This window comes from Perca flavescens, chromosome 16 (assembly GCF_004354835.1).
Source record: "Perca flavescens isolate YP-PL-M2 chromosome 16, PFLA_1.0, whole genome shotgun sequence".
NCBI lineage: Eukaryota > Metazoa > Chordata > Actinopteri > Perciformes > Percidae > Perca > Perca flavescens.
The window spans coordinates 20,904,814-20,917,273 of record NC_041346.1 but is presented as its reverse complement, the minus strand read 5'-3'; the positions used below and the strand labels follow the sequence as shown (position 1 = coordinate 20,917,273).

The 12,460-nt window shown below is 40.3% G+C and overlaps 1 protein-coding gene and 1 long non-coding RNA gene across 3 annotated transcripts in view; one reads left to right on the top strand and one right to left on the bottom strand.

Annotated features, from left to right (window-relative positions):
* LOC114570728 (uncharacterized) overlaps nucleotides 1–9,534 on the bottom strand; it is a 21,183-nt gene extending 11,649 nt beyond the window's left edge. The window contains exon 1 of one of the 2 annotated variants that reach the window (XR_003694569.1): nucleotides 9,108–9,534. This is a non-coding gene — a long non-coding RNA (uncharacterized LOC114570728). The remainder of the gene's footprint in view (nucleotides 1–9,107) is intronic. The other variant, XR_003694568.1, reaches the window with a different exon arrangement.
* On the top strand, nucleotides 9,071–12,460 carry s1pr3b (sphingosine-1-phosphate receptor 3b). The gene is made up of 2 exons (XM_028601223.1): nucleotides 9,071–9,433; nucleotides 9,882–12,460. Exon 2 carries the CDS (start codon nucleotides 9,958–9,960, stop codon nucleotides 11,101–11,103), a length of 1,146 nt encoding a protein of 381 aa, XP_028457024.1. The 5' UTR covers nucleotides 9,071–9,433; nucleotides 9,882–9,957; the 3' UTR covers nucleotides 11,104–12,460.

The following is a 12,460-nucleotide window of genomic DNA, read 5'->3' as shown; positions in this document are numbered from 1 at the left end:
ATCTATTTTTAACAATGATGTGATGGAGCCACAATAACTGACAATTCTGTGTGAGGTATTGTTCCCTTACAGGGAACTAGGCCGAATGTTATCGCATGGCTAAAACTGGATTTTCAAATAATACAATTGGACATTTTGATCCTCCCTGTGATCCACCTCTTGCTGGAAACAACACACACACTCACAAACCACTAAAGTGCAGCTGAGGACCTCAGGGAAACACTGGATTGTCAGGTAAAAGAGTGTGCTGTGATTTAAAGTGACTATATGTAACTTTTACACGTTTCTGAAACTGTAATGTTCCATCTGATGATCATAAATTACCTGTAACAGCAAACGAGACTTATAGTGAAAAGAAGGCTATTTTTCTATAGTTTTTATTAATGCCTCTGCCCGGGTCCGATTTTTCCCACAAAGTCACAAAATGATTTACGGTAGGTAGACGGCGCTACTGAGCACACATTCTGACGGGACACAGTTTTCGGTGTAACACCAGTAAAGCCTATGTTATTGTATGCAGCCAGGTAAGCAGGAGGCCTAATTGTATTTTAATTTTATTTTCGAAGTTATCTGCTGTAGTTATGGCTGATACTGGGGCAGGGCCATCACAGAAAAGAAGGAAATTAAACGAAGAACAACTAAAAGCTAAAAGGGAAAGTGACAGACGACGGGCAAAATCAGAGTCACACTCGGTCGGGCTTTCAACGATTACAGGATTGTAAATGATTCAAAAACGTCCTCGAATTGACCCTCAGGTATGTAATATGTCTATTTCATTCATAAAATAACTTTAGATTGCGCAATGTGGTTGTATGCCAGTAGCTTAGATTAAATTACGTCCCCCTTCCATTTAGCGCAGATGTTTTATTCTTTTTAGTCCAAGTTTGTGTTGGCCTACTATTTTCTTTTCCCCCTGTACTTATATCAAGCGTCCTTGGGTTTCATAAAATGTGCTATATAAATCTAAGTTGTTATCATGATTACGTTGGTTGCTACAACAAACTCCTAATGCTTTGGCTCGTGACACAGTGACAGTGACAACGTTACCCGGTTTAGCTCACGAGACATCCAAAGTAGGCCAAGTTTGTATGCAACACTTGAAATGCAACGATGCATCTGTAACGTATTCTCTTATTGTAATTGTAATACAGCACTGTAAAGAAAAGACCTTTAGGAAAGCAGGTGTGGTTAAAACACTACTACTTTTGTCCAAAGCCGCCGCTAGGATCAACACAAACTGAAAGTTAAACATAGCCACTTTAAATATTTGTTTACACAACATTGTTTAAGTTCATACAAGCTGGACTTACTTTTCTCAATCAGTAAATCATAGTTTTACTCATCAGTTTTTTCACTAAAAGCTGTGTGATGTTAACCTGACTCCGCCAGGTGGATTGCTTCGCATTTGCTCGGCATATCCATCTGGGAACTTTCCGTTGGAGAACTTTTGGGAAGGGGTGAATTACTGGTTAGCTGATTGGATAAACCATCTGTCTATCACCACCTATGTTGGTGATAGACGGGCCAAATCAACCAATCAGATCAAACTCTTGCCGAAACCAGTCGGGAGAAGAGCAAAAACATCTTTTCCACCGAGAAAAGCCTCCAGTGCCGTTTTTTGCTCTTCTTTCAGTTAAGGAATACTTTCTAATTCGGATAAAACTTGCGCGATAGCTACGCTCATCTCATCCGTGGAAGCTGCCCTGTTGTTTAGACTGAACCGTCGCTTCTCGTTGCGTCACACCTAAACCCGCCTCAAAACCAACGCTGATTGGTCGGTCATTTGGCGAACAGCTCCAAATTGTCTCTATCTCAAGATGCCAGACTGATCTGCGAGTGGAAAACTGGAGCTCGCGAGATCAAGACGGTCTCACAAGGCTAGTGTGATGTGTAATATAATGTGTTTAAAAACATTTGATAATCAGAGTTTGAAGAGATAAACAAAAGAAATTGTGTTGTTATGTGGATTAGCATATATTTAGTGGGAATGCTGTTCAACAGCATTCCAACTATTGTTATTCTGTTCTTTATTTTTCTTATTGGGGGAATGCTGTTCTACAGCACTCAAAGAATGACAAAGTCACACACACATACACACAGACACACACACACACACACAGACACACACACACACAGACACACAGACACACACATAGCCACACACACATACACACACAAACACACACACACACAAACACACACAGACTCAAACACAGACACACACACAGACACACACACACACACACACACACACACACACACAAAGACACACACACAGACACACATTCACACACAAACACACACACAAAACACACACACACACACACACACACACACACACACACACACACACACAGACACACACACACACACAAACACACATACACACAGACACAGACATACACACACACACACACATAGCCACACACACACAAACACACACACAAAACACACAGACTCACACTCAAACACAGACACACACACAGACAGACACACAGACCCACACTCAAAGAATGACAAAGTCACACACACATACACACAGACACACACACACACACACAGACACACACACACACACACACACACATAGCCACACACAAACACACACACACACACACAGACACACTGATGACACTTCAAAGAGATCTCATCACAGACATCAAAGCATGTTTATAAACACGGTCAACTTGAATGGACCTTTATCACAGCAGACATGTTGACTTGTCATAGTAGGAAAAGCACAGCTGACAATGATAACCTTAACGATGGCTCAATTCCATCAAGTGTTCCAGTAAGATATTTCAGTGAGTCAGCATGCACAATACCAGGACCTCTCCTAAGTGGAATGCAGCCATCATTAATGGTTTAATACCAGGACCTCTCCTAAGTGGAATGCATCCATCAGTAATGGTTTTGAATGCATGTGCTTTTCCTGCTATGACATGTTAACATCTCTGCCGTGAAAAAGGTCTATACAGCTTTCTGCATTTTTATCTGTTTCTCACAGTATTTGTCATCTTCTCTCCTCTTCTGTCCTTTTATCCTTTCTTCTCCCTTCTCTCCTTCTCTCTTTCCTCTATTTCTACTTATTCGGACCCCATTCTTTTCACGCAATATATTTCACATCTCATCTCAGCTAGATTGATGCTTTTTCGTTCTATGCAGTGTATATCTGATAATAATGAAAATATTTCTTCTTTCAGCCTTTTCAACTTTCATCTTTAACAGTATTACAGTATTAATTTGTTTCATATTTCTGCATATGTGAGTCATTATCAGTTAGAAAATCTACTCAGACCTCACAATGTTCTACATATTTGTCATTATTCAACCTTTAAAGCAAACAGTTCAGTTTAGCATAAACTTTTAACTTTTTAATGAAATTCATACTTATTAAAACGATTTCCGCTTTTTCAACTATTTTCACTACTTCAACTTCTTCTTACGGATTTAAGCTATTCAACCAGTTTAGCTTTAGCAATTCAGCTATTCAGCATTCCCACGCATTTTCTGCAGGAAATGCATTTTCTAGTTCTCTATTACTTTTAGAGTCAATGAGTTACAAATACCACAAAATTATTTTACAAAGCTGTTCTCACGTTAGTTTTTTAGAGAAACATCCTGCATCAGCTGCAACAAATGTGGCTAGAGAAACCACACCACCTGACCTTAGTGTTTCTCTCTTGTTTGGAAAGGTTATGTATATGTCAGCAGCAACAACAGAGCAAACTCCATGTTCAACTCAACTGCTTTAACATCTGTAGATATGTGAGGTACACATACTGGCAAGCCTGCTTCTGGCATGGGCCTGAGTTTAGCCTAATGCACACCTACATTTAATCAGGCCAGCTATAATGGTTTCCTGTACACTTACTATGCATCTTACTGTAGTAATTTCCTAGCTAGCTGAAGAGCAATTATTATTGATTCAACCGGAAGGAAGCAAACAGGAAGCAAGCTCTTGAAAAGTCAGCGTAAATCATACTAAAAATATGATTGATCTGAAATAAGAAAAATATGTGTTATTCTGAGTTTATTCTGCAGACAGAAAAATGAAAATATTGCATAATGTCGTTCAACAATACCTGCCATTCTTTTACAACACCTGAGTGTCCAGTGGGCATTAGTGGAGAAACAGAACATTGATCTAACAGAACATCTACTTTAGATAATCTTATTATATAAAACTAATGTTGTCTGACTCGTGCAGATAAGCAATATGAATGTGTTAAATCAGGCTTTCGTTGGTATATTTTAGACATTTATGGTTTTGAATATGCTCTTATGGTTATAGCACTAAGAAAATTACGAAAAATTAACAGCAATGATGACAGAAACATTGATTTGTAATGCATGTTAAGCCAAGTAAACTATTCTATGTAGCTTAGCTCCCCAGTGTTTTCTCACCTGCAAAGTAAGAGCTGAACTCTTGAGATATTTGTTTTGGTTGGTTTCATGAATAGTTAATGATTTAAAAGCTTTTGTTAGACAAAAAGATTTAATTGTTTAAACTTCCACCCTTGTATCTTAGTTTAAATATTTGTGTACTGTATGTTAACTGAAGCTAGTTGGAACATATAGTTTGTCCTGCGATTACAGTGTGGTGATGACACCTACAGAGCTTTTTTAAATAACAATAGAGTTTTGTTATGCATCAGCAAAGACTGCAGACGAGTGCAGGTGTAGGTTTGCCACCTACTGCCACAAATTTAGATGATGAAACTAAAGTGGAGCCGCTTGAATTATTGCCAAAACTATGAAAATTTAACCAAAACGAACAGAATTTCCCTTTACAGTATTAAAGCATATATTGGATTACGTTTGGTTTAATTAAAAGTAATAAGGCAAAAGACAGGATGGTTTGTGGGGAAAAGCAACTGAAAGAAAGATCAATGAATATAATTCATGTAAGACAGTGATATTTGGAGTCGTACAGTATGAACTTTGCCCTCTGCTGCAGACTCCAGACTCCTCTCTAGTTAACAATGACTTAATAGCCATCCATTCAGCGGTAGTTCAGGCAATGACCAATGACTGCTGGACTGTACATCAATACAACAAGGTCTGAGTACTACAGGACTAATGGGCCTGAGAGTGAAAAGCCAGACCTCATGGTAAATGGACTATTACTACACACTCACATTAACTGTCTGGAAGGCCAATGCAATTGCACTCAACAAAAAGTACACAGTTTTGCTTGCAACCTGATGCAGTTGTGTTATATTAGTCTGACTGACAACTTATCAGGGCCAACAAAAGTCTCAACGTAAGCTCACGACAGTCTCAGAATAAATACCAGGAACTGTGTTTACAACAGGAAGCACTGCTAAGAAAAGTCTCATAATCTATCTGACACTGAAGGGACCAGTCAAATTTTACTTTTGGTCTAAGTACAACTGTAAGATGTACCCATTAGTTCCCAAGAAAGCTGACAGTGGCAAAACATACACAGAAAGCTTCCTCATCATCAGACAGTCTTCAATGAGATAGCCAACTACCCTATAGGTGCATTATTACAAAACAAAAAGGAAAATCTCATGCCAACAACCCAGAAACCCCAAATTTGTTTTTTTAAAGGCTTAACTGAGCTTAATGCATAAATAACAAATGTATTTGGCATTAATAAAGTTACTGTATAAACATTTATAAAGGGTGCCTTATAAGACAGTGGTACCAGAAGAAAGACTCATTTCAAGATGCTAACACATGGCAAGCTTAAATGTTGTTGGTTTTGATGGTACTATATTAAACTATATTTCTGATATTTAGTTGCCATGTATGTGGAGGTAAGGAAATATTATGTGTGCTTACATGCAGCAGAGCAGGCAGTCACCTTGGCAGGGAACCATGCAATTATCACGGAAGCTTCAAAATGAGTCTACTACAGAAACACTGTGGCTTCTGGGTTTTTTCCAGGTCCAGTGTTAAGTGATTTCAGTCCATTAAATTTACGCTCGTACGGTAATGTCAGCCAGTTTGACACTAGATAGTCTGTTGAGGAGCCACTGTAGTATTATTGAAGTCAGACCCATTGGCAGAACTGAAATAAAACAATCCGGTTAATCTCTCGGCTGGAAACAAATGAAATGGAAAATGTAAAGCTATGCACTTAATGGTAAAAGAACTAGAGGTAAGAGTGCTAAATATCCCTGCAGCAAAAGGAAGTGAAAGAACTAAAGACCTATTTCTGTTTGTGTGGCCTTCTTAAGTTTGCAGAGCCTAGACTAAACTGTGCCACAGCTGAAATTATGCCTCAGTAACGTCTCCGAGGCCTTGTTCTGTTAAGTTGCATGCAAGAGACCGCCGTGCCTAGAAATACTGCCGCCACAAAGCCACAGGGCAGGAGGGGACTGTCCGCCTCAGATTTGTAGCCCAGACTCACGGGGTGTGTTTTTGCCTCAAAATGGCGAGGGTGAAATTAAAGGCAGGGTTTTCATGTAATTGCACATGGATGTGCCCACTGCCCACGGCTTTGACCCCAGCTCTTGCACTCTAATGAAGGGTTGAGAGCTTGAACAAGGCAAACCCTGGCAAAGTAATGGCTAGAGTGATGCCGGCCAAATAGATTTTGTAATGTGCTTATAGTACTAAAGCACAGGGTCCTCATCTTTATTCCATCCGGCCATTCTCATTTAACCATTAGATCTCTTCTTTAAATGAGAGGCTATTATGCTACCAGTCACATACATTGCATAGTAATCAATTATGAATGTTCTCAGAATACTGTATACATGAAGGCATTTGCAAGTGCTCACTGCTTTTATATTGCATTATGATTAATAATAAATGGATATATGCTCATCTCATGATTCAAGTAAAGTTAATTACATGCTTTATTTTTGTGACTATATCTACAGACAGCAAAAGCCTGTACAAAAATATATTTCTATGTCAAATATCTCATATTCTATTTCATTTTAGCCGAAATCAAACAATGTCCAGCAATGGAAAGTAACTAAGTACAGTTACTTAAGTGCTGTACTTTCAGGTACTTATGAGTATTTGAGGTAGATACTGTACTTTTTACTGCATTTACTCGACAGCTGTACATTTTGGTTACTGTGCAGACTAAGATATGAATACTTCTTCCAACCACTGACAATATCACACATAAACTGTATACTGTAAGGTCCAGGGCAGGCTGTAGCTAAACAGTGGAAACTTTCCCTGAGGAATGGTTTTACCAGCTGTGAGGCCAACTACTCTGAGGGAAGGAAGGCTTTATTGTACAGCATCCTACTTTCAAATGAGGGGTTGCAGCTTGTAGGTTTAAACTTAAATAATATAGCATTATAATAGCAGGAAATCACACATATGGTGCATTGATGATTTAGGGGAGACGTTCAGCTCCTAATGGCAGCTACAGTATAGACAGCTTTAATTACTGTCCTGGTGACAAAGATGACAGGAAAATTCAGCTTCACTTAAACCAAAGAAGTGGTTGCTTATAAAGTAGTGAGGGTGGTCCTGCAAAAGTGAAAACCCTCCACCCATGCTCTTCTTCAGTAGTCTATGAATACACATAGACATAGACTCACTCTAACCACATATTATGGGTTTGTACTTGCTGATGGTTTCATATTTGGCTCAAAGTTTATGTAAATGCAGATGCAAGCCCCACATCACTGTAGTTTGCTGAAAAACCCAAGGTTTTTCCAACCATGTTCCCGGTCTGTTAATCCAGCTGCCTTTACGTAGACCCACTCTGTGATTGGTACCAGATTTGCTGCGGGTCCAGAGTAACTATTTGGCTTTTTCCCCGAGATTTTCCCATTGCTGCTGGCACAGTGTGACCTGCAGGAAATGACTGAGAATTGTGACTGTAACAATGCTAATGGACTAATGCCAGACCACAGCTGTTTATTCAACCACACAAACATTCCTCTGGGTTAATAACCACAGACACTGGAAGAGATCTGCTATTTAATGATTTGGTCTGTGAGACAGTACAATATGTGCTTAGTTTAGGGGAAACTGCAAGCAGCTGAATGTGTGGCACCAAGTGAAGCAGTAAGATTCTTAGCATTTGAGTCATATTCACAAACCCAGTGCACAATGCTCATGACTCAATTAATCTTGGTGCAATTTCTGGATTTTGTTTGAAAATCAAGTTTATTGTTTTAGTCACCTTTTGGTCATTTTATGTCTAGGTTAGTCTGGAAAGTCCTAAAATCTGTGCAGTGTAGATTCCACTCCGTCACATCTATTTTATTTCAAAGAGTCATCATCTGTCTTTCTGCCTCTCAGACTCTCTGAGTCCCTCTCCTTGCTGCCAGCCCTGCCCATCCTTCCTGGATATGAGGTCATGACAGAAGGACCAGAACAAAGGATGGGATGCAGTCATCTTAACTTAAACTCTAACAGCATTGCTGTTCTTTCTCTTTTTAACACAGCAGGGTGTTTTGTGGAGAGGACGGCGAGGTTGTTGTGTTTTTAGCGGTTCCTAATTCTAAGCCAAAAAAGTGTGCCTGTCAGTTGGTTATCGAGCTCCACGTGAGCACGGGCATTTATGACTGTCAATATAGCCAGCATCTAACGTTAGCTATTCCGCTGTGCTGTGGAGTAACGTCTGGCTATGTGAGACAAGCGTCTAGCAACATTGTTGTGGATGCTGCAGTCTCAGCCTGGAAACCTCCGTGAACTTTGAGTCTGGGGAGGAGGGGGCGGGGGGGAGACAACTCTCTCCAGTATTTGCATTTGTACTGCAGTAACTATTTTAAACACTAGCTGTCAGTATTACATATTGCACCTTTAAGTTTTTGTTTATTTAGCTATTTATATTTTTTATGGAACTTTATTGTATTTTGTTTCTTTCCAACTTCATTTGTTTTTCAATTAGAAATGCGTTTATCAATAAAGTACTGCAATTACTGTATCTGTCTATTTATTCTTAACTATCCATTCTATATAGCTATCTTTCCATCTAATGTTATCTATCTAGCCAGATAGCTAGCGGGCTAAAGTAATTTGAGTTAGCTAATGTTAGCTTGAATTAATTTAAGCTAATTAGCTAGCTATTCAATTATTAAATTATAATATAATTTTGTAACATGTCTGGGACAACATTATTGCAACATCTTTTAAAAACATTATGAGTTTCCACATACCTCCTGGCAGGATTTGATTTGCTTCATGAATTGGACTGACCTGCAGCCCCGTCCCTGCTCTCCCTGCTCTCCCTGCACGGGGTGAAGGAGGGGGGAGGTGGGGGTGTGACTTCCAGCTAACCGTCGACAACTCCAGAGTTTAGACTTTAGAGACCAGTAAAAGATGAGGAGCTGCTCTCTTCCACTGAGCCGAGAGAGAACGAGTTTAAGTTCGACATTGAATCTGGGAATCTGAGAATCGACTACTCAGCAATGAAATGTGGGAAATGTATGTCTTTCAGTGTGCGTTTCACTTTCAACTAAACCCTGACTGCGAGCATCCCACGGTAAGTTGTGTTAAGGCTGTCATTTGGGGAAACTGAACTGCTTGAATCGGCACAACCAAGCTAATTAAGCTACATCTAGGCTAATCTACTGTGATGTGAAATCGATTAGGTCTACAGTACATGATTGTGATTACAAATATAGCTGATCTAATCTCTAAGTAAAAATGTATTTGCATTTTTTTAATGAGCCCCTGGTAGTTTGGGCAATGGTCCAAGATTCCTATGTAAACAAACAAACTTGGTGTATTTTAGGGTGTAGAGACTGTATGTTTTTAAACGTTTTCGGCAGGTATTTGCTATTAAAGACCATTTGTTACCAAAGGAATAAAGAAAACTAGATTATTCAGTTAAAATACATCAGATAAAACCAGTATGCATAAGTACAATGTTTTGAACTATAAATTGCCTGCTTTCTGTATACTCACGTTCCCCACATCTTCCACTGCAGTTGAACACGTGGATCTGCTGACACTGGACTCCTTGCTCACGTCTGACATCCAGTGTCAGCAGCCGGTGCTTTGAAGATGATCAATCCTCAGATATACCGCCACTACAACTACACAGGCAAGCTGGACCACCGGCCCAGCGTTGGCACAAGCCCTGGCACAGTGGACACCAAAATCATTGCGTTCCTTATCATATGCAGCTTCATCGTCCTGGAGAACCTCACCGTGCTGGTGGTCATATGGAGAAACCAAAGGTTCCACACCCGCATGTACTACTTCATCGGCAACCTGGCGCTGTGCGACATGCTGGCCGGAGTCGCTTACCTGGTCAACCTGCTCCTGTCAGGAGAGAAGACCCTGCAGCTCTCACCTGCTCTCTGGTTTGTCAGAGAAGGAAGCATGTTTGTAGCACTTGGCGCCTCCATTTTCAGTCTCCTGGCTATTGCTATCGAGCGACACCTCACTATGATCAAAATGAGGCCTTATGATGCCAAAAAGAACTACAGAGTGTTTCTGCTCATAGGGACCTGCTGGCTGATTGCTATATCTCTTGGAGCTTTGCCTATTCTTGGCTGGAACTGCCTGGACAACCTCCCTGATTGCTCCACAGTCCTCCCTCTCTACACCAAGAAATATGTAGCTTTCTGTATCACAGTTTTCATGGTTTTGCTCCTAGCCATGTCAATCCTTTATGCCCGCATATACATCCTGGTCAAGTCCAGCAGCCAAAAAGTAAGCAAGCACAGCAACTCTGTTCATGCGATGTCTCTGCTGCGCACTGTCATCATTGTAGTTGGGGTCTTCATCGCCTGCTGGACACCAATCTTTATCCTGCTCCTGGTGGATGTGGCATGTGAGCAGCGCTGCCCTATCCTCTACCAGGCTGACTGGTTCATTGGCCTGGCTGTGCTCAACTCAGCCATGAACCCGGTCATTTACACTCTGGCCAGCCGCGAGATGAGACGGGCCTTCCTAGGTCTGGTGTGTGGCGTTTGCTTTAGGGGGAAGGCTTCTGTGAATGGCAGTGGGAACAGGCAGTCTCTGGAGCCCAGCCGCAGCAGGAGCAAGTCTTGGAGCAGCCAGAACAACCCCAACCAGAACCAGCAGAGCTCCAGACAGGCGGAGCTGGAAAAGGGGCAGGAGACGGACACTGCCCGTGGCGAGGTCTCAGTGGTGGCGGGAGGGGTTGCTCAGGCCGTCATTGAGAGTGACAGAGGAGACTGAACAAAGGGAGCAAGATGTGTACAGTAGGACAGTGAGGGTGGTCCTAATGTGTAAGCTCATGGCCTTTTGCAGTGGTCAGAATTGGTGACGAAAAGGAATCTGAGTTGTGAGTGATTCAGAATGATGGATTTCTTAGACTGCAGGGAAGTGGTTTCTCCTGTGTGCTTGATATTGATTTATCTGCATCATCCATAATTGGGAAGCGTATTAAAATGTCCACACTTGGCATTAGACTGATTAATGTATGAGGCCAATATGTTCAACGACACAATCAACGCCATCTCTTTTGAAGTACAGGTCATATTTCATCACTGTCCAGTGAGAACCACGTAACTATGTTCATTTAACAGTTGAACTGAAGGATGAACTCTTTATTGGTCGAGAAGATAAACCATCTAAAAACCCATTATTATGGATTATCTGGAGAGAAGAAAATGCATTGTCACAAAGCAGAAAACTGTTTTTCTTAGCTAATGCAAATTGGACATTTTGGAGGTACAGGGTTTTTCACAGGACAATGACGATTTGCTAATGCATGGTGCTCTTACGCTTGAAAGAAAAACATTTACCTCCGTGGTTACAGATGTGACCAGATGTGACCAGAAAAAGAAGTGAAAAATCACCTGCAATGAATTAAAGTGCAATTATAGTTCAACAAAAATAATGAAGAACGATTGTAGGCAATGATTAGTGTAATGGCAATGGAAGTTATTTATTATTCTCAGTCTAGTCTGTAATTTTGTATTTACTCAGTAATACTACAGTATGCTGTGCAGTTACTGTAATGAAAACTGCATGATAAAATTGCATATGTGATGTAAATGAGATAAAAAAGCAAAAACCTGCTTATATCAGCAGCATCGTCTTCAAACTGCTTCTGTTATCACCGTACAAAGAATTGATGTGATAATAAATATATGTAGTTTTAAGTGATACCAGGGCTCCATCTGCTGGTTAATAATGGTAGTTATTATCCTCAATGCTGACTAGATATTTTCATAATATGCTGCATGTTCAGAATCTTTTCAACCCTCATTTTAGTACAAAAATGAAGTTGTTGTGAGCGTCTGTGTTTCATCTGATTATTACAGAAGTCAACTCAATCATCTTTAGAAGCATGAGGCATGTGAAATATTAATACTGAACTACATGCAGCTATTTGTATGATGCAAAATATTAGCTTTGACACAACAAACCTCATGTTTCCAGTAGAGGGCAGTTCTGTCCTTGTTATGTGCAGTGTCTTCCTGATTCCTTTGAGAAAATAACTTAAAGGTTAATTCACTCATTTACAAACACATATGTATTATGTAATCACTTATTTGTTGTGGTATCTAACCATGCATGTCATTTTTAT